Source organism: Chlorocebus sabaeus, chromosome 25, assembly GCF_047675955.1.
Source record: "Chlorocebus sabaeus isolate Y175 chromosome 25, mChlSab1.0.hap1, whole genome shotgun sequence".
NCBI classification, from domain to species: Eukaryota; Metazoa; Chordata; class Mammalia; order Primates; family Cercopithecidae; genus Chlorocebus; species Chlorocebus sabaeus.
The window spans coordinates 51,798,467-51,824,851 of NC_132928.1; the positions used below are offsets into that span (position 1 = coordinate 51,798,467).

General features: G+C 44.6%; 1 protein-coding gene across 2 annotated transcripts in view; it reads left to right on the forward strand.

The window, feature by feature from the left end:
- SEC16B (SEC16 homolog B, endoplasmic reticulum export factor) overlaps window positions 1–26,385 on the forward strand; it is a 60,836-nt gene that overhangs the window by 17,499 nt on the left and 16,952 nt on the right. The window contains exons 3-17 of one of the 2 annotated variants that reach the window (XM_073011746.1): window positions 913–1,025; window positions 1,775–1,895; window positions 2,664–2,772; window positions 5,267–5,411; window positions 6,059–6,210; window positions 6,593–6,654; window positions 7,962–8,097; window positions 8,571–8,801; window positions 12,546–12,643; window positions 14,890–14,971; window positions 18,806–18,923; window positions 20,161–20,272; window positions 22,023–22,128; window positions 24,720–24,860; window positions 26,011–26,115. In XM_073011746.1, the coding sequence (XP_072867847.1) occupies window positions 913–1,025; window positions 1,775–1,895; window positions 2,664–2,772; window positions 5,267–5,411; window positions 6,059–6,210; window positions 6,593–6,654; window positions 7,962–8,097; window positions 8,571–8,801; window positions 12,546–12,643; window positions 14,890–14,971; window positions 18,806–18,923; window positions 20,161–20,272; window positions 22,023–22,128; window positions 24,720–24,860; window positions 26,011–26,115 (1,831 nt within the window). Of the gene's footprint in view, window positions 1–912; window positions 1,026–1,774; window positions 1,896–2,663; window positions 2,773–5,266; window positions 5,412–6,058; window positions 6,211–6,592; window positions 6,655–7,961; window positions 8,098–8,570; window positions 8,806–12,545; window positions 12,644–14,889; window positions 14,972–18,805; window positions 18,924–20,160; window positions 20,273–22,022; window positions 22,129–24,719; window positions 24,861–26,010; window positions 26,116–26,385 lie in introns of both variants that reach the window. The other variant, XM_073011747.1, reaches the window with a different exon arrangement.

A 26,385-nucleotide genomic window follows, 5' to 3' on the forward strand; every position in this document is an offset into this window, starting at 1 on the left:
TAAAGAAATTTGTCCCTAAGAAATACTAAAGAATTACTAATTGGGCTAGGTGCAGTGGCTCATGCCTGTAATCCCAGCACTTTGGGAGGCCAAAGTGGGCGGATCATCTGAGGTCGGGAGTTCGAGACTGGCCCGTCCAACATGGTGAAACCCTATCTCTACTAAAAATACAAAACAAAACAAAATTAGCTGGGCGTGGTGGTGCACACCTGTAATCCCAGCTACTTGGGTAGCTGAGATGTGAGAATCACTTGAACCTGGGAGATGGAGATTGCAGTGAGCCGAGATCATGCCACTGCACTCCAACCTGGGTGACAGAGTGAGACTCTGTCTAAAAAAAAAAAAAAAATTACTAATTGATAAAAACATTAATATTATGATGGTCCTCTCCCCAATGTTTTTGGATTGTTGAATTCTCAAAGAGAGGCATGTTCAGGACAGAGGCAATAAAAGTAATCAGACTTAAGACAGTCCAGTTTGACTTTTTAATCTCAATTCCATCTGGAATAAGCATGGAAATTACAGTGGTGTATTGGAGACTTAACACAGTCGTCTCAGGAAGTGATTTTCTCAGATAATGTCAGGACGGAGTGTTCTAAGATAATACATATGTATTTGGGGAGTGAGAGTTTTACTATAAAGTAAAAGAGTTTTAAATAAAAAAGAGGTTTTTAGAAAAGAGTTTTAAGTAAAAAATTTTACTATAAAAATTCTACTCTTGTTATGCAACAAAGGCCTGACTCCTGCTCTGATTCTGTTTATAGGATCTAGAATTAACCATGGCTTTCAAGCAGATTCTAGGCTGGGTCACAACTCTGTCCTCTGAAGCTGTTTAGTTTGTCAAGTCTTCCATTGGTTTCTGTCTTTACCACCCTCATCGTCAACTGACCAGTCTTCTTTGTGCTATTTTAGGCCAGGGTATGAGAATTCATATCAGGGCTATCACTCTCCCACAACGAGGGAGGAATATGCTTATGGAAGTTACTACTATCGCGGACACCCGCAGTGGCTGCAGGAAGAAAGAGGTATGGAAAAGTCTCCAAGAAGCCTCTGGGATTTGGGGATGGGGCAGCTGGTCTGAGAGGCAGGGGAGAGACCGACGGAGCCATGTTCAGACCCTCACCTTGCACATCTTTTCTTGGCCAGACGAGACCACAGCAGAAACACTCCTCCTCGATGTCCTGAGAAGAGACATAAAGGAGTTGTTTTCCTTTGTTTGCATAGATGATGGTACTGTTACTAGTACTATGGGTAGTTTGCACTTCATCCACATTTTTTCTTCTACTTTGCCTTATAGCCAAGATTATAGTCTTGGACCAAGTAACAGTGAAGTCAGTTCTTAAGGACATCTGCTGGGCTATAGTAGGAGTCTGTCACTTCACCCTGAGGACAGCAGATACGCACCCAAAGGAGTGTTCTCCCCTATACTAATAGGTATAGGGTGTGTCTTAATGGCAGCGTCTGAACTGCTAGCGAAGATAAATCTGTTTCAACATTGAACACACACACACACACCCCCACCCTCCCACACACGTACACACCAATCCCCATCGTTGTGCGGTTGTATAGATCCATGCTAATTAGTTCAGAGGGGACTGAGAGGCGTCCTATGGACTTTCATCATTAGCTCTCACCTATCTATTTTTTCATTTTGGAAAATATGTTTTTAGATCTACTGTGCTCTAGGAACTCCTCACAGCTCACTAATATCTTTCTAAGAACTTTCAGAAATAGGAAGTGACCTATCTTGATTTTGTTTTCTCTGAGGGTGCAGTGCCGAGGCAAAGGAGTCCTTATATCTGGCATGAAGATTATCGAGAGCAAAAGTATCTTGATGAACATCATTATGAAAACCAGCACAGTCCATTTGGAACAAATAGTGAGACCCACTTCCAGTAAGTGCGAAAGGAGAGGCCAGTTTGACATGATGTTGTCAAACTCAGACTATGTTGGGCAAATCTTCTGGCATCTGATGCTGGTCTCTTACCTCCAGAAGCCTGTGTACCTTTGATTTAGCCACAGGGATATGGGAGTATCCCAGGACGGTCCTGGTCCGCTGTTAATATGGACCCTGGGAAGAGAGATTCTTATCACTGAGAGTCTGTTCCCAAAGCTGGGCAAGTCTGAGTCCTGTGAGGTTCCCTGAGGTCTGTCCTAAAAGAGGACTTTAATTCTGTGTTGGCCTCAGAACAGATATGGCCTAGAAAAAGCTCTCGTGAATAGGTTGTGAGAACATACCTGGGGCTGGGGTGCTTCTCCTCAGCCTACGCCTGAGCCCTGAGAATGGGCCATTCTCCCCATGGTAAGACAACACAGGGAACAGAGTTTTGCCCAAGCATCTGTCCTGGTGCTCACAGCTCTGTAATTCACCAACCTAAACATTCTGATGTAAGTCATTCCAGAATGTCAGGCTGTAGAGACCAACCCTTCTCATCAGGACTTGAGGCCGCTTCCAGCCACTGAGCTGTGGAACTCAAGCACTCCTGTTTTTCTGGGATTAGTATATTGAGGTGGCGAGTGGGAGGAAAATGCTTTCTCCTATGGCACCCAGGCTGACATGGCACCTGACCATGCTTTGGAGCAGGTCAGCTTCCGGCGGAGAGTGCTTCAGCCTTGCTGGCTTGCCCGGGACCCCGCTTACTGCTCCTGTCATTTTGCTGCAGATCTAACAGTAGGAACCATTATAAAGACAGCCCTACTTCCAACTCTGGACAGGAGTGGCCCGGGGAGCTGTTTCCAGGGAGCCTGCTTGCTGGGGCCCAGAAAAATAAGGTAACCTAAAGTGACATCGGGACTGGAGACTGTGTCCATGTGTCGCAGCTGACACTGTCAGCAGTGGCAGAACAGGGCCCTTGGGGATGGATGTCCAGTGGCCGGCAGTCTGGAGGACCCATTCCTTCCCTCTTGGCAGAACCTCCACCCATGCCTTCCTTTCTTCCCTCCTTACTGCCTCAGTCTCCGAGGCAACCTCAGGCAACCGAGGCCCTAAACTGAACTCCTTTGCATTTTCAGCAAACTGAGGGGATCAAGAAAGGTCACCCAGCTCACTCCAACACACTGGGAAAGAGAGGACGCTCTCATCCAGGTGTTAGGTGTTAGGGACCCCAGGGGACTAGCAATTTGGTTTAACCCAGGAAGAGGGAAGTTGCTAGAATCTTTGAATTCAGGTTTGAGAAGCAGGGCTTGAAACCTTTTCTAACTCTTCATTCATCCCTCTCCTCTAAAAATCTTATTGTATGCACCAGCTGGGCCACAAAATGGAGATCTTTTTTAAAATACACTTTTTATTTTAGAATAATTTTAGATTTGTGGAAAATTGGCAAATATACTACAGAGATGGTTCTTTTCTTTTGAGACAGAGTTTCACTCTGTTGCCCAGGCTGGAGTGCAATGGCACAACCTCGGCTCACTGCTACCTTCATCTCCTGGGTTCAGGCGATTCTCCTGCCTCAGCCTCCCGAGTAGCTAGGATTACAGGCACCCCCCACCACGCCCAGCTAATTTTTGTATTTTTAGTAGAGACGGGGTTTCACCATGTTGGCCAGGCTGGGTTTGAACTCCTGACCTCGTGATCTGCCCACCCTGACCTCCCAAAGTGCTGGGATTACAGGTCTGAGCCACCACGCTCAGTCAGAGATCGGGTCTTAATTTTGAAAGTCTTGTATTAATCTTGTCTCCCTTATTAGGTTTGTATGATTTTTGAGGTCAATTTCTTTTGTATACTTAGTGCTTAATAGGGTAGGGCACATATGATTATGACTAATAGTAACAATACAATGACAGCAGCCACATACACATGTACAGCACTTTACAGTGTACAAGAGCTTTACTTTTTATTTTATTTTATTTTTTATTTTTTTTGAGACAGAGTCTCACTCTGTTGCACAGGCTAGGGTGCAGTGGCACAATCTTGGCTCACTGCAACCTCCACCTCCCTGATTCAAGTGATCCTCCTGGCTCAGCCTCCCTAGTAGCTGGGACTACAAGTGTGTGCCGCCATGCCCAGTTAATTTTTGTAGTTTTTAGTGGAGATGGGGTTTCACCACATTGGCCAGGTTGGTCTGGAAATCCTAACCTCAGGCGATCTGATCCTCCTGGGTCGGCCTCCCACAGTGCTGGGATTACAGGTGTGAGCCCCTGGCCTGGCCCAAAGAGCTTTTGAATTCATTATTTTACTTGTATGCACACAAGATGTAAACTCAATGAATTTCTTTCTTTATTTCTTTAGAGACAGAGTTTTGCTCTGTCACCCAGGCTGGAGTGTAACAACATGGTCATAGCTCACTGCAGCCTTGAACTCCTGGGCTTAAGCGATCCTTCCACCTCAGCCTCCCAAGTAGCTGGGGCTATAGGTGTGCATCACCATGCCCGGCTAAATTTTTTTATGTTTTGTTTTTTTTTTATGTTTTGTTTTTTGTGTTTTGTAGAGATCAGGTCTTGCTACATTGCAATTTGGGGTCTCAAATTCCTGGGCTCAAGTGATCCTCCTGCTTTGGCCTACCAAAGTGCTGGGATTACAGGTGTGAACCATCATACCTGGCCCCATTAATTTCTTTACACCTGCATCCAAGGGGAAAGCATGGTACCTAGAGCATAATAGGTGCTCATTGAACAGTCAATGAATGAGGGCCGGGCATGGTGGCTCATGCCTGTAATCCCAGCACTTTGGGAGGCTGAGGCCGGCAGATCATGATGTCAAGAGATCGAGACCATCCTGGCCAACATAGTGAAACCCCATCTCTACTAAAAATACAAAAATCAGCTGGCGTGGTGGTGTGCCTGTAGTCATAGCTACTTGGGAGGCTGAGGCAGGAGAATCGCTTGAACCCAGGAGGTGGAGGTTGCAGTGAGCTGAGATCGTGCCATTGAACTCCAGCCTCATGACAGAGTGAGACTCTGTCTCAAAAAAAAAAAAAAATTTGATGACTGAATACATGAATTACTTGAAGTATATAGGGCAGATATGATTATATCACAGATGAAAGCACTGAGCTCAGAGAGCCTAAGTCACATGTCCAGGGGCACAGCAGCTGAGTATAAGACAAAGTCGAGATTTGAATTCAAGGGCCTCTGACCCCAAGGCCTCCACTCTTTCCATTGGGTCATAATATATCCTTTGGCAAATGCCTATCAACTTGATTATCTCTTTTTCTCCTTTCAACACATCCACTTTCACTGTATGTGTTCTGTTTCTTTGAAGGAACGCTTGAGAAGAGCAGCTCTCTGAAACTTCTTCCTATGTGTTTGTATTGTTTTTAACTTTCAGCCATCACTGGCTAGTGAGTCCAACCTTCTCCAGCAGCGTGAGTCTGGTCTCAGCTCCAGCAGCTATGAGCTCAGTCAGTACATCACAGATGCCCCCGAGCAGAATGATCCCCCAGCTTCAGCAGCTTGGAGTCCAGTTCAGGCTGGTGGGTTCTAAAATGATCACAAGAGTTGGTTGAATCTGATGTGGAAAGGCTGGGTGGAAAGTCTCTGGGAAAGTCAGCCTTATGATGGATCATTGTCCACCGCATTTGCTTATGTAGGTCTCTGGGGCAGAGAGGTCAACTTTGGTTCCATTTTCTATCTTTTTGCTTGTAATAGTAATTGCATCATAGCTGATTCCTGGAAGGGAACACTGCCCCTATCCATCATCAGGTTGGGAAAGGAGGCACTCAGTGGTGCTTTTAAGAAAGGGAAGACCAGAGAGAATTAGGAAAAGCAAAAGCAAGACACAAAGCATCATTGCTTTGTCTGGATGTAGGAACTTTGTCATGAGTATAGAGGCCACGGAAGCCAGAGACTCCTTGGCCTGTCAACATCACTGAGAGTCTGGGCTGAGTGCATTATCGTTTGGACTGAATCATCAAGCCCATGCATTGTATTATGACACATTCTCAGAGGCTTAAATCTGACTGGAGCACGGAACATGGGCTTCTTCTAATTACACAACCCACCCAGAATCTTATTTTGGTTCAGGCAGAATTTGGGCAGAAATACGTCTGTGGCATATTCCTGAGCTAAAGAAAAGTGATGGAAGTAACGCTAACAATGTCCATCTGTGTCTGTTGGTCAGAGGATGTCTCCTCAGCTGGTCCCAAAGCGCCCATGAAGTTCTACGTTCCTCATGTTCCTGTGAGTTTCGGGCCAGGAGGTCAGCTGGTGTGTGTAGGTCCCAGCTCTCCCACTGACGGGCAAGCAGCCCTTGTTGAACTGCACAGCATGGAGGTAAAGAAGACCCAGTGTCGCTGGAATGCCGGCACACTGCTTACCTAACTACTCCTAACGTGCTTACCTTGCTTTCCTGTGCCTGAGCTGGGGGATCTCCAGGAATGGGATGCTCTTGTGGAAACTGGGCCATGTACCCCCTGGATTAGGGGGTGCAGGAATGGGTGGGGCTCTTCTCTGAAAGAATTGATGCTAGAGTTATGTTTTTCCTGAGATGTCAGTGGCTCATCTTTAGCAACAAGATTCACTTTTTTCTTTCTGCTTTCTCCACAAGGCCTTGAGCCACATCCTATCCCCACGGCCCTGGGGTCTGATACTAGACTTGACTGAAAAGGGCCTAGTGTGGACAGTCTTAAAGTAAAATCTGATTGTTTTATTGCAGGTTATTCTTAATGATTCCGAAGAGCAAGAGGAGATGAGAAGTTTCTCAGGACCCTTGATTAGGTAAAGTGCTGTAAGAGCTGCTGAGTAAGGGCAATCTTCCTGCTCAGTTCAGCATTTTGGAGATATGTTCTTGGTTCCCTTGGAAAAAAAAGTCCGTCCTTGTTGGAGTGGAATTCTCTGTGCTACAAGATAGAACCAGATGTGGTCTGAGTCATTTTGACAAGCCATTCAATAGTTGAAAGACAAAAAGCAAAATTAGCATGACAGTTTAGAAATCTAAAACCAGTTCCATTTTGCAGAGGCTGCATGGTAGGAAGTTTTAGTGTTCTGTGTGCTTGATAGATGTTAGCAGAAAAGTGGAGCATCGCCTGGGAAGTCCCTGACGAGTGGATCATAGCAGAAACAATTCTTGTAACAGTGGCTTTTCCCTGGAGAGGTAGATAAGATCGGCAGTGTTCAAGTTACAGAACAGTGTGCGAGTGAGCCCTCTGCAGTACTCAGCTAGGACTGCTTTTAAATATTTAGTTATATTCCTGATAAATGTAACTCAGGGCATCTTTGTTGAGGAGAGAGTCCTTGCTGGATGACAGCCCACGTGGGTCTCAGGCTCAGGCATCCTACTTACTAGGAATACCATGGTGGACAGGTCAGCCCTCTCTGAACCTTAGTTTTCCCCCTGGAAGTGGTATAACACCTGCTCTCCCTACCTGAGGCTTGTCTGTGAGTCTCAAGTGAGATTGTGCACATGGAAAGTATCATCACCACTATATAAATGTATTCCTCTTATGGCATCTGACAGTTTGTTCCCTCAAATCAAAATGAGTGTTCTCTCTGTTTCTTACACACAGGTATATAGATATGGGGCAAAAAAGTGAGTTGGGTTATTCAAAGACTGGGTTACTAAGCCTAACTTGGCTTTGATATTACTGGATGATCTTGAGCAAATCATAATGCTAATCATATTGATCACTTAATACACGCCACACAATTTTCTAATTCCTTTTTGTGTGGAGGTAGGTTCTTTTACTGTCCCTATAGAAGTGGCAGACTGAGATTTAGACCCAGGGTTGTCTGACTCCAAAGTCTGTTTTTACTTGCTATCCTGTGCAGTGATATCAGGTCTCTGGGCCTCTGTTGCTTCATCTGTAAAATGGAGGGGGTGCATGAGAGAATCTCTGAAATTTCTTCCTGTTCTACAAGAAAATAACTATCCTATAGCTATAGACTCATTACCCTAGCCCTGGCTTGTCAGATTTCTATCTCAACCACAGCCCAGCCAGCACTTGCATACTTAGGAGGAGCCTGGGGTTCGAAACAGGGAAGTGTCTGCCTGCTCACTCTTCACTCCCTAAATTTTTTCTATGTAGGGAAGATATACATAAGGTGGATATTATGACGTTTTGCCAGCAGAAAGCAGCTCAGAGCTGCAAATCTGAGACACTGGGGAGCAGAGACTCGGCTCTACTGTGGCAGCTCTTGGTTCTCCTTTGTCGCCAGAATGGGGTAAGTTACTTTTATGGTGGGAGAGCAGGTGCAGGCTGAAATTGAAGTCTTCGTGGGATAGATAAGATTATGTTTATGGCATGATTATGAAAAGCAATGTTAAAGAAGCCACAAATTGCCCCAAGGGGAAAAATTGTTCAAATGTCAATGCCAGTTTGCTAATGCAAATCTTCCCTGATGATCTTCCTTGGTGTGGGAATATTGTAGTTTCTGAGTTATTGCACCAGCCAGGTAATATACCTGTGAAATTGTCAATGTTTCTGGTAAGCTTTGTGGCTCCTGACAGGCAGAAAATAACCATGATAGTGATGCTGAAGTTTGAAATATAGCAATCTAAGAAAGGACTGTCTTGTGTTTGCATAATTGGACTCCTTGCGAAGAAGGCAGGCTCCCTGGTGCCTTCCTTCTCCAGCTGGGGCGGCCAGCCTGAGGACCCATAGGATTCTCCTCAGATGATCCTCTTTGCCTTACAGTCCATGGTGGGGTCTGACATTGCTGAGCTGCTAATGCAAGACTGCAAGAAGCTGGAGAAGTACAAACAGCAGCCCCCTGTGGCCAACCTTATCAGCCTGACCGATGAGGACTGGCCAGTGCTGAGCTCTGGGACCCCGAACCTGCTCACCGGAGAGATCCCCCCCAGTGTGGAGACACCTGCGCAGATCGTGGAGAAATTCACTAGACTGCTCTACTATGGAAGGAAGAAGGCAAGTATGCCTTTCGCCCAATCCCTCTCCACCAATCACCCCTGCTCCAATTATGTGAATAGTATATACTCATTTCAGGGAGGATGCGAGAAGTTCAAAAAGAAACAACAAAGAAAATAAAAACACCCACAGTTCTACCATTAAAAGACAATGAACTATTAAATGAAATAAGCCAGGTACAGAAAGACAAACATCACATGTTCTCACTTATTTGTGGGAGCTAAAAATCAAAACAATTGAACTCATGGAGATAGAGAGTAGAAGGATAGTTACCAGAGGCCGAGAAGGGCAGTAGGGGAGGGTGGGAGGGAGGTTGGGAGGGTTAATGTGCGCAAAAAAAATAGAATGAATATGACAGTATTTTACAGCACAACAGGGGAACTACAGTCAATAATAATTTAATTATACTTTTAAAAATAACTAAAAGAGTATAATTGGATTGTTTGTAACACAAAGGATAAATGCTTGAGGGGATGGATACCCCATTTATCATGATGTGATTATTAAACATTGCAAGCCTGTACCAAAATATCTCATATATTTTACTCCATAAATATATATACCTACTATGTACTCATAAAAATTAAAAATAAAAAAATAAAAAATTGAAAAGATTATACCTGTTAACATTTTGATATATTTACTTCCAGCATTTTTCCATGCATATATATTAAAAAGAAAATAAAATTGCATATACAATTGTTTATTTCTCTTTTTAAACTTAAGATGATACGGTAAAATACCCTCATGGCATTAAATATGCTCCAACAGCACCATTTAAAAAATAGTTATACAATATTCCATCATATTAATGTATCATATTTTATTTAGCTATTCTACTATTATTGAATATTTAGACTATTTACAATTTTGTCAACCATTATAAATTATATAATTTACACATCTTGTTACATGAGTCTTTGTCTGATCTTTTAAATTTTTTAGGACAGATTCCTAGAAGTGGAATTACTGGGTATATAAATGGTATGCACTTTTAAAAGGTTCTTTATATATACACCAAATTAATTTCCAGGAAGTTTGTTTACAAATACTCCTTCTGCTATATCTAAGGCTTCCTATCAATACTGAATACAGATGCTCCTCGACTTACAATGTTTATATCCCAATAAACCCATCATTAAATAGAAAATATCATAAGTTGAAAATGCATTTGATACACCTAACCCAACATCATAACTTAGCCTAGCCTACCTCACATGTACTCAGAATGTTTACCTTAACCCACAAAATCATCTAACCCAGAGCCTGTTTTTTAATAAGGTGCTAAATATCTCATATAATTTATTGAATATGTTACTGAAAGTGAAAAACAGAATGGTTGTATGGGCACTTGAAGTACAGTTTCTACCAAATGTGTATTGATTTCACATCATTGTAAAGTCAAAAACTCATAAAGCAGGGACTGTCTGTACTTTAAACAGATGAAGATTGATTTCTAGCTCAATTTTGAGGTTGAGATTATACTTTACAAAAGTCATAAAAATTTAAGTGTTTGGATAGATAATTAAAATCGATTTGAATCAGTTTCATTCAAAAATTAAAATATAGAAAAGACATAATTGGGAAATGATGCTCCTATCCCCTAGTCACCCAATTTTTCTCTCTGAAATATCCAGAGAAATTTTATGCTTATATTGTTATTTTCTCTTTGTTAAAAAATAGCATACTGTATACCATTTCTGTACCTTCCCTTTTCCATTTTACAAAATACCTCAGAAAACACTCTATATTAGGGTTGCCAAACTTTTTCTATAATTGGACAGATGTAAAAAATGTAAAATGTAAACATTTTACATTTTGCAGGCCATGGGGCCTCTAGTACAACTACTCAGCTCTGCCCTTATAGTGTGAAAGTGGTCACAGAAAATATGTAAATGAATGGGTGTGGCCGTGTTTCAGTAAACTCCATTTATAGACATAGAAATTTGAGTTACCATATAATTATAATGCTTAGTAAAATTTAAAAAATTTTGTTTCCAATCACTTAAAAAGGCAGTAACTATTCTGAGGCTATGGCCTGTACCAAAATAGGCAGTGTGCTGGATTTGGCCTTTAGGGCATATTTTGCTGACCTCTGCTCTATAGCCTATATAAATACCTTTCTCATTATTTCTTACATTGGCATAGTTTTCTACTGATAAATTATAATTAATTTAACTAAACCCCATATAGCTTGACATTAAGAGTACTTCCAGTCTTCTGCAATTACAATGTTGCAATGAATAACCACTGTCATTTTGCCCAGTGTAAGAGAATACATGTAAGATAAATTTCTAGAGGCAGAGTGTTGGGTCAAAGGATATGGTTTGTAATTTTGATAGATACTGACAAATTGCCTTTTAGAGGTTGTGCCAATTCACTCTACCAGCAATGCAAGAGAGTGCCTGTTTTCCTACATTCTCACCACAGTGTGTTTCAAACTCTTTGATAGGTGCCAATCTGAGAAGTGAAAAAAGGCTGGATGTGGTGACTCACGCCTGTAATCCCAGCACTTTGGGAGGCAGGCAGATTACTTGAGGCCAGGAGTTTCAGACCAGCCTGGGTGACATGAAGAAACCCCATCTCCACAAAAAATACAAAAATTAGCCAGGCATGGTGGCATGGCCTGTAGTCCCAGCTACTTGGGAGGCTGAGGCATGAGAATTGCTTAAACCTGGGAAGTGGAGGTTGCAGTGAGCTGAGATCATGCCACTGCCCTCCAACCTGGGTGACGGAGAGAGACTATCTCAAAAGAAAAAAATTATCAGCTAATTTAAATTTTTTTTGTAGATATGGGGTCTTGCTGTGTTGCCAGGGCTGGTCTCAAACTCCTGGGCTCAAGTGATCCTCCCCCTCAACTTCCCAAAGTGTAGGGATTCCAGGTGTGAGCCACCACACTGGGCCTGCATTTCTCTTATTGAAATGAATACATTCAATTCAATTCAATTCAAAATGAATTCAATGAAGTTGAATATTTTTTAATCTGTGAATTTTTTGTCATTGATTTCCTGCATTTTTCTATTGAGTCTCTGATCCTCACTTATTGATTTGTTGGAGCTTTTCATGTTTTTAGGGCTTTCCGTGTAAAATTGTAAGTTTCTGGGGGTCATATTTAGAAAGGCTTTTTCTACTTCAAAATTAATTTATAAAAATGAAGTTGAAGTACTTTTCATTTTTACATTTAAATATTTAATTTCTTGTTTTTGCATATGATGCGATCTTTTATTTTTTTAATTGACAAAAGTTGTATATATGTATAGTATACAACATGATATATATGTGTATATATACACACACACTATGGAATGGCTAAATGGAGCTAGTTAACATATGTGTCACATCACGTATTTATCGTGTTTTTTCTAATGAGAACACTTAAAATCTCCTCTCTTAGTGATTTTCAAGTATACTATACCTTGGTATTTACTGTAGTCTTGATGTTCAAGTGCTACGAAACTTTTGCTAAAGAGATGAGGCTAACTGGCAACCATGTCTGACGGGAAGCTGATGGAATAGCACAGTGGATTTTGATAAAGTGAAGGCTGGTGAAGGTGACATCCTAGAGAAAAACACTATGCTAGCTACAACCTGCTTCCTGGCTGTTCACATTCTTATATGAGGCTCTAAGAATTTTCTGGGAAGCCCAGCCTCCGCTGCTCAGGATGCAGCAGCGCCTAAGCACAGGAACTTGTTGTGAGTGGAAGGTGGGAAAGGCACTCTTGAATGTGATGTTTTGGTTTTCAGGAAGCCTTGGAGTGGGCCATGAAGAACCACTTGTGGGGCCATGCTTTGTTCTTGTCCAGCAAGATGGACCCACGGACCTACAGCTGGGTCATGAGTGGGTGAGTTGGAACTTAACAAAAGAGATCAGTGGGGCAGAGAGGCCTCCTCACCAAAGGTGGAGGATGAGGGTGTGGAGAAACGCCTGACGCACTGAGGAGCCTCACACTCCAGGGATCTTTCCATGTTCTCTTTTCTGAGCTGGACATAGCATTTCTCTGTTTTAGACCCAGATACATTCTTTCTACCTGCTAAATTGAATACAGAGTTTTAGTAAAATTGCCCAGGGTGAGAGTTTCCAAAAATTAAATAGGTTTTTACATTGCAGTAGCCTTCTCTCTTTGGGAGGGGCTGTTCCAGCTAGTTCTGGTAATGAGGGGTAGGTGATCACTTCCTTAGAGCCTTGGGACTGAGGGTCTTTGACATAAGCAGTTGTCTACTATTTATACTTGTGATGAGGTTCTGGGTCCTGAGAGTAGGGTAGGGGTGTGGGGTAGCAGGGTCGTGAGCTGTGGTAGGAAAAGGAGTTTTTGCACTAGCAGTGAGATCCAGAAGTCTGCATCGGCGGCAGTGGGAGGTGTTGAGATTGAAGAGATGTGCTTAGTCAGAAATGACGTCAGCACACTGTGATCTGGGTGCCAGCGTGGACCAGGAAAAATGCCCAAACCAGGATGAGCTAGGGATGGAAGCAAGGGTCCATAGCCAGGAGTTTGGAATAAGGAGATGAAATAGAGTGAAAGAAAGCCAGGATCAAATAGGGGTGCTGGATGGAGAAGGCTTTCTGAATAAGTCCTTCGGGCTCCTCCTAGCATCCACAGGTTGGCAGGGACAAATGTGGTGGGTGGGGTGAGGGACCCTCCTGTAAGGGGCAGTCTTGGGTCAGACAGCAAGAAAGATGCCACCTCAAAGTGTTTAGCTTCTAGTGCTGGTTAAAGTTGTGAAGCTATCCTCTCAGCTGAACTTACATTTGAATTGGCCATAAATCCTGTTGGGCAGAGGTTGAATTAGAAGATGACACTTCCGTCGGCATGGTGGCTCATGCCTGTAATCCCAGCACTTTGGGTGGCCAAGGTGGGTGGATCATCTGAGGTCAGGAATCTGATACCAGCCTGGCCAACATGGTGAAACCCCGTCTCTGCTAAAAATACAAATATTAGCTGGACATGGTGGTGGGCGCCTGTAATTCCAGCTACTCTGGAAGCTGAGGCAGGAGAATCGCTTGAACCTGGGAGGTGGTGGTTGCAGTGAGCAGAGATCACATCATTGCACTCCAGCCTGGGCAACAAGAGCAAAACTGCATCTCAAAAAAACAAACAAACCAACAAACAAAAACACTTAACACTTCCATGTTAAGTGCAGTCCGAGGGCCTAATGACTGCACCACTGGCGGGCCCATTCTGGATGATGGCCTCGGCTGAGTCTCATGACGACTCCACCCTTCAGTCTTCCTGGAGACTGGAATGGTGAGGAACACAGAAGTTGTATTATGATACATGCTTGGAGTTCTGGTGGCAAGGGTGCTGTTAAATAAAGGACGGTGTTCTGAGGATGATTTTCCTTTGGGCTTTGAAAACGAACATCCCACAGCCCCACATTGTAGCATACATCTCTGCTACAGATTTTTGCCTTGGGCCATTGATTTTTGATGGAGCCCAGTGAATTGTGAAAAATACCTCTCACTGAGTAAGCTTAAATCTCAAATCAGCTGTAGAGCTTATTATATCCTTGTTAAGCATATCCCATGGTTTGTCATCAGCAGGATCATTTCTGGCCCCTGTTCCACGCCTCTTTGGTTACTGAAAATGGCTATTTAGTGCTTGTGAGCAAAAGCACTACAGACCCAGGCTCTTGATGAGCCAGAAAAACGGCACTGAGTGCTGTAGGCTTGGTGTGGAGGAGGGCTGCAGGGAGTGGGAGATCGGGGTGGCTGGGAAGGGGGGTGCCCATGGAGAAGAGCTTCCAGATAAACTGCTGTGGCTCTCCAGGGGACCTTTGAGATGTCAGTGGGTCATCTCAGTGATGGAAGAAGGCCCACAGAAATGGTTATTGCAGAGTTAGGCCATTAAGACCAAGGTGCAGAAAATACCCCCAACAATGAGATCTAGCTGGGGTGTGCGGTAGATTGAGGACCCTGCCATCTCTCCTCAAAGAAGGATGTGACAGAGGCACGGCAGAAAGTAAAGAGATGTTCACGATCCTAAGGAAGCTGCCAAAATCTGATAAAATTATGTGAGGCCCTGAGCCTTGTGGGCAATGGGTAAAGAGGTTCCCTGGGCGTGGTCCTCACTGACTATCCTTCTCTCTGCAGCTTCACCAGCACGCTGGCGCTCAATGACCCACTGCAGACCCTATTCCAGCTCATGTCGGGGAGGATTCCACAGGCAGCCACGGTACCCCTGTGACAGGATTCCTTTGCCACCCTGGCATCCCGAGGGCTTGAGGGGGTGGGGACTGCTCAGGAGTGTGATGGCTTTCAGGAGCAAACGTGATAATAATATTAATAGTTTGTTAATCACTTACCATGTGCTGGACCCTGTGCTAAGTGCTTTGATGCATATTATTTGGTTTAATGCATAGAGGTAGGAAATATCTCTCTGCTTTGCAGATGTGGAAACTGAGCTGCAAAGGTGTAAGATGACCCAAGGTCAGAGATAGTGAGTGGTGGGCTCAGGATCTGTCTGGGTCTGTCTGACTCTGAAGACCTTGGCCTTCCCGAAGTGTCAAAGCTGCCTGCTCTGCTGTGAATGGCAAGAGGACCTGTGCCTGTTCTGCAGGCTTCCCCTGGCAGGGCTGCCCTTCTTTTTCTCTGGAGGAATGCTCCCCACCACTGCACACTGGCACTTCGAAGCTGGACATACTCGATTTCAGTCTTCTAGAGTTGATGTGGCTGACAGTCTGAGGCCAGCTTGATAGTTTTCCCATTATAGGAGACTTGATCTTTTGGCCCCAAAGTATTCCTTCCTTACCTTTGACGTCCAGTCACTTTACAAGATTATGCCCTGGTGTTGACTGTCTGGATCCATTTTTTTCCTTGGGGTATATATAACCTTTTAATCTGTACATTCATATGTTAGAGTTCAGGAATATTTTATTGGATTATATCCTTCAATATTTGTTTTGTTCCCATTATTTTGGTTTCCTTTTCAGGAATTCCATGTACACATATTTCATATATATACATACATGAATTATACCTATAATTTTCTCTTTAATAATTTTTTATTCTCTTCTTTCCTCTCTTGCCCACCCTTCCTTCCCTCCCTCCCTCCCTCCCTTCCTCCCTCCCTCCCTTCCTTCCTTCCTCTTTCCCTGTTTCCTTCCTTTCTTTTTTCCTTCCTCTGTCCTTTACTGTGTTTTCACCGGTGTCTCTTGCTTTTGTGCTCTGGTGTTTCTGTCTATTTCTTCAATTTCCCCCTACTTTTTTCCTGAGCTCTGCACATTACATTCATCTCCTGTTATCCACCATCTATTTCCTGGGCTCTTATAACTCAGATTATGCTCTTGCTTCACAGACGCAATTGTTTCATTATTTTACTTAAATTCATGACAAAATGTTTGGTGACAATTTTTCATTTGTTTTGTGGTAACGTTTTTGTAGTGAATGTTCTCTCTCCCCTCTATTTTTCATGTTACCTTCCTCCTTCTGTCTTAGGGTGTATTTGTATACATTCTGTGCTTGCTTTCTCATATTACATAACTTTAAAGGAGTTGAATCTTTCCTGGGTTTATATTTCCAGTTATTTATATTAGGTTCGTGCAGAGGATGGGCCAGGCCATATTCCAGGCCATCTGGCATTTTCTGCAGGACCCAGAGTTTTCCGGGTGAGCCTGAGTTGCCTTTGCCACTCTCCAGCTGGTGGGGAGAGCTGTGGGGTCCTCTCCCTTGTGTCCTCTCGGCTTCCCCATGGAGGGCCCTCTGTCCAATCTCCATTACTTTTGGTGCCTTTTCTCATATCTTGAGGCTTGGGTTTTGGTGAACACTAGTTTTAATAAAAATTGACCTCACGCTTTTCCTTTTTTTTTTTTTTTATCCTTCTTATTGCTTGTGGCTAATTCCAAGAAAAGAGAAATGATTTTCATGCTCCATCATCAAATCAACTGGCTATTTTGTAGCACAGAGTGTGCCTCACAATTCAGTGGAATGGCCTGTGCTCCACAATGGAACTGCATTATGTCATGAAGCACTAAATGCAGGAAGTGATACAATTAGCTATGGTTCATTGTGTGTGTGTGTTTTTGGTAATAGTAGAGTTGGCTGAATTTCCCCTATTTTTAGATGAGAAAACGGAGGAGCCAGAGGTGATGTGTCAATGCATTATTTGATCTTAGGGAGTTTCCCAGCACTTCAGCATGTACTAAAAGGCTGGATTTCAGTTCCATGTGATGAATGGGGTGGTGGAAAAGCATGGCAACAGGACAACACAGATGTGGGTTTCACACCAGTTTAACCTAGACTCTATGTATGCCTTTCTGCCAGGTGAACTTGGCTTTGTTTCTTAATCTCACAGAGCCTCAGTTTTTAATCTTTATTGGGATTTTGGTTCCTAACCAGTAGAGTCATTGTGAAAGTTAAAGGAGAGAGAACATCTGAACATATCAACCATCATGCTTGGCCCATTGACGTTAATTAATAAACGTTGGTGCTTTCTCTCTCTCTCTCTCTCTCTCTCCTGTGTCCCCTCCACCTCTCCATTGATCTGATTCATAGTGATCTTTTTCAAATCACCAGCGAGGAGACAGAATAATGACCTCTAAGTTTTTCTTTGTGTGTGTGTGTGTTTAGCAAGGGATTTCCTTCTCTTTTGCTGGTTTCTGTAGATCAGCAAGAAGCAGCTTGGCTTACATGTTAAAATGAAGGTCATAATAGGACTTAGCACATGTGATTGTTGGTAGGAGAAATGCTTAGCACAGGATATGGTTCATGGTTTGATGTGACACATGAGAACTGCTATTATTATGATTTATCATCACCATCATTGTCATCACCCTCTTCACACTGCATTGACCGGATCAACAAGGAGTGGGTGTAAAATGGAGTTGAATAAAGCATCTTTTATTCCCTGGGATAATTACAAAGACCAAGTAATTATGAATGGTTTTAACCTCCAAATCTTAGTTATTATTGGTAATCTCCTGCCCTACCTATCTATATAACAAATTGGAAGGTAGGCAGCTGTGCAAATCACCTCTTTCCTCTGCTCAGCTGCCAACTGTGTGTGTGTGTGTGTGTGTGTATGTATTTATACCTACATGTAATTAAGTGCAAACCAAACGTGAAGCACCATGCGATGTGCTTTACACAACTATCTTATTTTATTATCAACAATAACCTGTTAGGTAGAAATTATGATCTCCATTTTAGGGATGAGAAAACAAAGGTTCAGAGACATTAAGAAACTTGCTCAAGGTAAGTAAGCTAGTAAGATGCAGGACTCGAGTTTGGACCTGTGTTGTTTCCATGACATTATATTGTTTCTTTATTGATATTTTCTGCCTTGAAATTCTCCTTTGTTTAGTAGGACAGCCTTAGGGAGAGATGGTAGGGAAAACACCATTTATGCGGGGTTTTGTACACATCCACCACGCTGCTTACTCTCTGTTGCCCCCTGGTGGAATTCTGCTGCCTCTGCATTGTCCTAGCTGGGACACTTGGCTTGATTTTCTTATTCCTAAAGTGGTAATAGAAACCGGACTTCATAGGGTTGCTGTAAAGATTAAATAAGAGGATGTGTGTGAATGGGCTTTGTAAAGTCAGAAAACATAGGCATTTGGTAAGACATTAAGCAGGCCCGTGTTCCCCTGACTTCTGTGACAGGCTGTGGCCTCTTCTACTCATGAGCCAAGGATGTTTGATCTTGAACCAAAAAACCACTGAAGCTTCAGGGTTTTTCTGAGTTTTGTCTCTAGCTATTTGGGGGTCAGGCACTGGGGAGAAATGTGAAAAGTAGTAAGTCAGCAATGTCATTTTATTTATCCATTTTCCAATATCCCTGTGAATGCATGTATGTATGCATGTATACGTATCTGTCTATCTGTGTCCTTCTGAGAGTTTTACCTTTTTAAAGATGAGAACTCTAAATCAATGAATGGCAGCATCGCATGTGCTAGAGTGGGCATTCTCTGACAGCTTCTGAACCAGGAAATAGACAACAGCCTTCTTTATGTACATCTGGCCATTCCTAAATGATTGTACATTTAAGTTATTTTTTTCGGGTGCTTTTCAGTGTTGTGGAGAAAAGCAGTGGGGAGACTGGAGGCCTCACTTAGCTGTGATTCTGTCAAATCAGGCTGGGGACCCAGAGCTGTATCAGCGTGCGATTGTTGCCATGGGTGACACTCTGGGTAAGTGACACCAGCGTTGACCCGCCCCTTCCCTCCCCTCCCCTTCCCTTCCTTCCCCTACCCTCCCCAACTCCTCCCTGTCCAGGCCAGCTTTAAACATCCTGCTCTTAGATTCTCAGATTCTAGGTAGGGCCAGAGTCTATGCCCCAGGCTTTTCCTGGACCCAGGAGCCTCTATGTTTTGGAGAAAGTAACTCCAGGGAAATGCATGTCCTTCTTGTCTCTCTGTTTCGCAGAATTTCTGCTGTGAGTGAATGCAGGCCAGGCCCCTGAGCCTTGGTGTTCTGCTGCTGTAGGAGTCTGCTCTCAGCAGCTGATTTTTCTAGCCCTGGATCAGATTCCCCTGTGGATGGAGTTGACGCATAGGACACCTCGCCTCCTGTTGCTGTAAATTTCTCAGTGACCCAGTTCAATCAGATAGGAAATTCTGTTTTTGCCTGAACCACTCTGGGTTAACCCTGTAGTCTTTCTTTCTATCATCTCTCTGTGAATGTGGCCTTATAAACACTTAGGGGCTATTGAATGTTCCAGACCAGTGGTTCTCAAATTTAGCCAAGAAGCAGAGCATCTAGAAATCATGGTGCTCCCATGGGGCTTTTAAAAATATTGCTCTGTTAAACTTAAATAGCTATGGTAAGGTTGTGCCAAGTCAGATAGAGGCCATGCAGCACCCTGAGTAGAAGGGAACTAATGTTTGTTGAACCCTTCTTGGGGGCCAGGCACTGTGCTAGGTATTGTATCTAGCTGAATTAACTCAATTTTGAGGCAGTGGAAAATGTATGGGAGAACATTTCAAAACGTGTTGGTAATTACTGTGATTTTTATGTTTGACTTTAGCAGGGAAAACAATGGTGCCCCAGGAAGCCTAGTTTAAGAATGGCGACTCCCAGTAGGCTCCTTCTTTGCTCAGGTGCAGGCATTTCAAACTCCTTTTTCACCCTCAGGAAAGACTAAAATGTTCAGAGAATTCCTCATCAAAAATCTTTTAGGCAGAAGGTGAAATCGTGCCTTATTCTGGCTGAAGAGAAATGTAATGTCTGAGGCCAAATGGGCTGGTGGGAGGAGTGGGGTTTAGGGGTCTGTGACTCATGCTATGAAAGGCTTATTCATTTAGTCCCATGTAGCTTCTCCCCTCTGACCCCCGAGGCCACTCTTCCATCTCTCTCCTATCCCACCCCGATGATGGGCCCCCACACGGGTGTGCTCCGGGACTGGGTCTTGTTCTCTTCCTCCTGCAGCTGGGAAGGGGCTTGTGGAGGCAGCTCACTTCTGCTACCTCATGGCCCATGTGCCCTTTGGCCACTACACCGTGAAGACAGATCATCTGGTCTTGCTGGGCAGCAGCCACAGGTATGTGACCTGGGAGAAAGGAAAAGGAAGGACATTTTCCAAGGGATTGTTTTGGCCCTTGTTGGGTTTTATGAATCCATTTTTCATTTTCTCATGTGAATTTCAGCTTCCGCTGGCTCCCTTATCTGGGACTGTTACCTGTGCATGTCTGTGCAAGGAGACGCCCCGTGGGCCCCACATTACAGCATCAGCGGGGGCCTCAGGCTCTAGGTCTTGCTCTGCAAAGAGGTGGGCTGATGCCTTTGTGTAGTATTGTGTCCTTTGGCCACTGGGTGGCACCCTGGCTCCACAAGCTGACTTTGTTCCTTAAAAAAACCAATTATGTGTGGAGGCTTGTGGGTCCGTCTTAGGCAGCCCTGGGCCTGTTCTGAGAGCCCACCTTGGGCAAAACTGGATAATGGAAGCAGTTTATGTTTAGTCCCTCTTTGGGGCCCTAGCATCCCTACAATGACTTGGGGCACAAGCTACTTAGAGTCCCACTGGTGACATTCTCTGCTGGCCATAGCATTAGGCTTTTCCTGCAGGAGGCGCTCGGTCAGCTCCCAGTGAATGAATGCACGGACAGAACAATTCGCTCCCTAGTGGCCTTCCCTGTTCTGTATCTCTCTATCCCCCCTCCCCATACGCGTTAAGAGTCACTGAGCTCTTACGTTGTGCCAGGCATTTTCTTTGCACTATTTCCTTTAATTATTACACGTTTACCCTATGAAGAAGTGAAGTCAAGCAAAGATTTTAATCGTACTCATGGAGGAGGGAAACCGAGGCACAGGGAGATGAAATAACTTGTCTCAGATGGTACAGCGAGGGTGTGGGTGAGTTGGACTCGGAATCCAGGCAGTCAGGCTGCAAAACCCTTTTAACTGTCGCACCACACTGCCTCCCGCTGAGGCAACGTACCCAGCTCATGCCTGTTCCTTCCAGGTCCAGGTCTCTGATAGCACATGGCTAGCTTGTCAAAGAATCCCTCCTGTGCCAAATGTACAATAAGTGTGTATGGGCTAATATGTCTCCCCTCCTATGTTTATGTTGGTTTATGTTGAATGAGGAAATTCCTAGAAATGAAGTCCTACCCTGCAGGAATAACCTGGTGATTGTGATTTTAAACACCATGGCAAGCTGTTGATGGGAGAAATTTTGGGTCGCATGAGACTCTTGTGCCCCCCACCACCTGCCCTGACCAGATCACACTCACTCAGTCCCCATCCTCACTGGTGGAATGAACATCCAATGTACAGACGCTTGTTCGATTTCTGGCTCAGCCGTCCTCGCCTGCTCTGCCATGCCTTTTGGTCTCAGTGCTCCTGGGGTGTTATATGGCTCCCCTCTTTTGTGCGAGTTTGCTCAAACTAGGGGTGCTCTTTACAGGTACACGACAGGCTTTATGGGCATGGGGGCCAGCTCTCTGTGTTTTTAAGAGGAGGGCCCAGTGCCCGTCGAGGTAGCCTGCCTTGAGTTACCCTTCAGCAAGAAGGCAGGCCACGCCCTGTTTCCGCAGCCTCTGCCTCCCAGAGCCTCTGGTGCAGAGCTCTGTTTTGTTCCTTCCTCAGCCTCAAGGAGGGAGAGAGAGAGGAGGTGAAACACTCATTCTGGGAGCCCAGAGTCTCTTTCTTCTCTTGAAGCCACCGCAGGGATCAGACCAGGATGGAAACTCCCCCATGGAGGGCTACAGCTGGTGTTTGGCGATCCACTAGGATTTAACTCCCGTGTCCCCCACACCTCAATCTCTTTTATTGCTATTCCCTGGTTTTAGTCAAGAGTTTTTGAAATTTGCAACAACTGAGGCAATCCAGAGGACGGAAATCTTCGAGTACTGCCAGATGCTGGGCCGCCCCAAATCCTTCATCCCTTCTTTCCAGGTAACTGAGCCCAGATGAGGCCACCACTGTCACTGTCAGGCAGCTGCAGGCAGCTGTATTTCCAGCTTTGCTTTTTGGCACTTAGTACCTGGGGCTAAGTTATCACCGAACTTTTCCTCATTAGCTTAAGCGTGGGAGGGTGTAGGATTTCTTTTTATGTCCTCTAAAGGTCTGCGTTTTATAATACAAAGGTAAAACCTTGCAGAGGCCTCTCTGCTGGAGGCTCCTGCCTGACTGCTGACGTTTGAACATCCTGCCTGCCGCCCTGGCCTGCGCCTCACTCCTGCTGTCAGCTCCCTCTCCCCCTCTCTCCAGACAGCTCTCCCTTCTTCTGAGCCCCTGTAGCTGTCCTGTGGGAGGGAGTGGGAACGCAGGCCCAGACCAGTGGCTGCTCACCCTCCCTCTGCTCCGCGCTCCTTCTTGGGCCTCTTTTGAACTCCTCTGTCCTCTACCTCTGGACATCCCTCTGTGCTCAGCCCTGGCCCTCACTCCTCTTCGTCCCTCTCAGGGCATCAGCTGTGCGGTTGGTGACCATGCTGTGGTTTCTGCCCTGTCTTCGCAATATTTCTCCATGATGCCGTTGTCACCTTACATTCGTTAAGACCAGTGCTGACATCGTGCCCTCCTCTGTCTAAATCCTCTGTGAGCTCTGACGTCCAGCACCATCCCTTCCTCCATGCAGGTTCCCCGGACCACGCCTATGAGTGTGACTGAGATGGTAGCCTTCAGTGGTCTCAGCTGTAAAGTGGGATGACAGTGGTGCTTTGTAATGGAGCTGGCGTGAAATTGAGTTAGTTTCTCTAATGCACGAGAACAGCGCCTGGCACACAGCGACTGCTGTCAGTGTTGAGGCCATGGCAGGCACAGTGTGGCTCCCACAGCTGAATCCAGGGGCCCCCACTGACATTGAACTCACGCTGTCTTGTGTTTTCTTGCCTTTCATGCACGGGTACCTTATCTTCCTACCTTAGTTATCTTCTTTAGGTAGAGACCTTTTCCAGCAATTCCTTGTTTCTCCTTCAGTGCTTGGTGTCGAGGGTGCACACAGCAGCAGCAACAACAACAATTACAACAACATGCACACACAACACAAAGCCTTGAAAGTGAATACCTGTGTCATAGAGAAATGGCCCAATTAGCATCTTCTCTTCTTTTTCTTTTAAGTTCTGGGATACATGAGCAGACCGTGCAGGTTTATTACGTAGGTATACATGTGCCGTGGTGGTTTGCTGCACCTATCAACCCGTCATCTAGGTTTTAAGCCCCACATGCATTAGGCATGTGTCCTATAGCATCTTCTTTTTTTTAAGGGCTTTGCCAAAGACTCACCTTTTCCAGCAAAACCCTGCCTGATGAGCTCCTGTTTGCAGTTCCTCGACCAGCTCTTTGGTCTCCTTTTTTATCTCTTCTTTATTCATCCCAACTCTCAGTTATTTTGGTGCTGCTTGGGGCTGGTATTAGTAATGAGATTGGCTCCTTTGAATGTGCTCTGTGTGCCCGGCATTGTGGCGTTATACATCTTGTGTATTGTTTCAAATCCTGTGAGGTAGGCATGATTAACTCCCTTTTACAAAAGAGAAAACGGAGGCCCGGAAGGGTTACATGCTATCAGCCCACATCTCTTGCATGCTGTTTCTTCTCAGTACTTCACCTGAATTATCTCATTTAATCTCCATAACAACCGAGGGCGTAGGTAGTAGTAGTATTCCCATGTAGTAGAGAGGAAACTGAGGCACAGAGAGATGAGGTAACTAGCCCAGTGTCTCACACCTCACATGGAGCTTTTATTTGAACTTGGGTCTGTCTGATACCAAAGCCCTCACACTCGCTCCTGCCCTGCCACTCATGCTTTCATGAGAGCTTAGTTGTTTTTCTCAGTAAGCTTTCTCCATTAACTTTATGCCCTTTGCACTAGGGTCTATTTTTCTTTTCTTTTCTTTTTTTTTTTTGAGACAGAGTTACTCTGTCACCCAGGCTGGAGTGCAGTGACATGACCTCGGCTCACTGGAACCTCTGCGTCCCGGGTTCAAGCAATTCTCCTGCCTCAGCCTCCCGAGTAGCTGGGACTACAGGTGCATGCCACTATGCCAGCTAATTTTTGTATTTTTAGTAGAGATGGAGTTTCATCATGTTGGCCAGGCTAGTCTCGAACTCTGGACCTCAAGTGATCCGCCTGCCTCGGCCTCCCAAAGTGCTGGGACTACAGGCGTGAGCCACCGCACCCAGGCTATTTTTGTTTCTTTTACTGTCCCTCTTTTGCCTGGTCCTGTCCCTGTACATCAGGCTCTCTGGATATGTGGGCTACCCAATAAATAAGGACTCCAGTGCACTTTGCATGGTGACCAGAACCTAGGAAGGTTGAGCGGATGGGACTCCTGTTCTTTTCTCTGTAATGCAGGAACTGCAGGCTGGATTTGGAGTTGTGCCCGCGCATAGATAAAATGCTCCAAATGGCACAAGCCTCTTGATATTTGGATGCCAGAGTTAGCGGAAGCTGACAGTCAGCTGACTTCCAAGAAGTCTTATCTACATTTCTCTCTCTCTCTCTCCCTGCCTGGATGGACTAGTCACTGACTCGTTTCCCTTCCCAGGTGTATAAGCTCCTTTATGCTTCCCGTCTGGCAGATTACGGCCTCGTGTCCCAGGCCTTGCGTTACTGCGAAGCAATTGGTGCAGCTGTCTTGAGCCAGGGAGAGAGCAGTCACCCTGTGCTGTTAGCGGAACTCATCAAGGTGAGCCTCTCAAAGGGTTCTGTGCAGTTGTTTTATCTTCACTATTCAAAGAACGCCATTGTAGAGCAGCTTAGACTCTACATTTCATCTTCTTTGAACCTGCCGTAAAATTGGAGCCCACGGCCGTCTTTGACCACGTATGCATGCCCAGATGCGATAAGCAGAGGCCCAACACTACACAAAGAAGGATGCTCTCTGGGCAGGCAGTGGTGGGATTGGAGACTGGAAACCATGTCGGTGCTACTTAAGAAATTCATTTTTGCATCTGCTTTTCTGGTACAGTAAAACTACATGCTATGGTGAACCATTCTAATTATAAAAGCTGGGCTTAGAAAATATATTTTAGTGATTAAAAGAGTAAATGATCCTTATTAAAATGCTTTTAAATGCATGGAATATTTTATCACATGTGAGATACATTTAAAATAGAAAACAAAAACATATCAACCTTTAGTTCCTAGGGAAGAAAACAACAATCAAGCAAATAGTTGTTTCAATTAATTGAAGAAAAACCCATTAGCTAGAGAGTAAAAAAGCAGCCTACCCTTAAATTTTTGTTTTGCCTTAGATGAGGCCCAAGTGCTGGATTCTTTAACGTATAAAAATTTGTGGTGGTGAGCCTCCCCATACCCTGACGTTTCTGCCAACAGGTTGATGGTTGCAAGGAGCTCAGAATGAATGATTAGAAAAGTTTTGGTAACTAAAACTTGTTTATGGAATAAATCCTTGAAATACAAAGTAACATCAGCATCACCTGGGAAAAAAAGTGCAGACTCTTCGTCCCTGCCCAGATGTATGGAATCAGAATTAGCATTTTAACAAGTTTACAATTAGAATTCAAACACAATTTGTATGTACACCTAAGTTTGAGAAACATTGTTACAGAGCAGACAGCTTTGCAGAGAAATGAAGCTGAGTAACTGTTTCTTCTTATACTTTATTTAGAATCTAACACCCAAGACAGGTTAATTATTTATGTTGCAATTTTGGAGGGATGTCTGCTGAATTAGCTATTTTTCGATTATTTTTTATAATGTAATTTATAAGTGAGTTAAGGCTCTCTCTCTCCTTTTTCCTTGTTTTCTCTTCCCTCTCTCTCCTCTCCTCTCTCTCACTTTCTGCCCCTAACCCATCTGGAAACCTGGCACAGCTAGCAGAGAAACTGAAGCTATCAGATCCTCTGGTTTTAGAAAGACGCAGTAGAGACAGGGACCTAGAGCCAGACTGGCTAGTGCAACTTCGGAGGCAGCTGGAGGTGAGTGGGGTTGGAGCCAGGGCAGTGGTGGGGGGCGGGTGTTGGCCTTTGTTTTCCTCCTCCCTCCCCTAGACATGGAACAGGTAGGCGCTGACATTAGCAAGTCCCTGGTCCCCATGCCTCTCCATGGTCTCTTCCATCACCCATGAGGCACAGCTGGTGTCTGGGGAAGGGGTGGGACTCAGCTTCCTTGCTGCTGCTTGTCCCTGTGTGGAAGCGTTTTCCTAAATTCGCATGTGACACGTTGGGGCGCTCTTCCCAATCACTCTT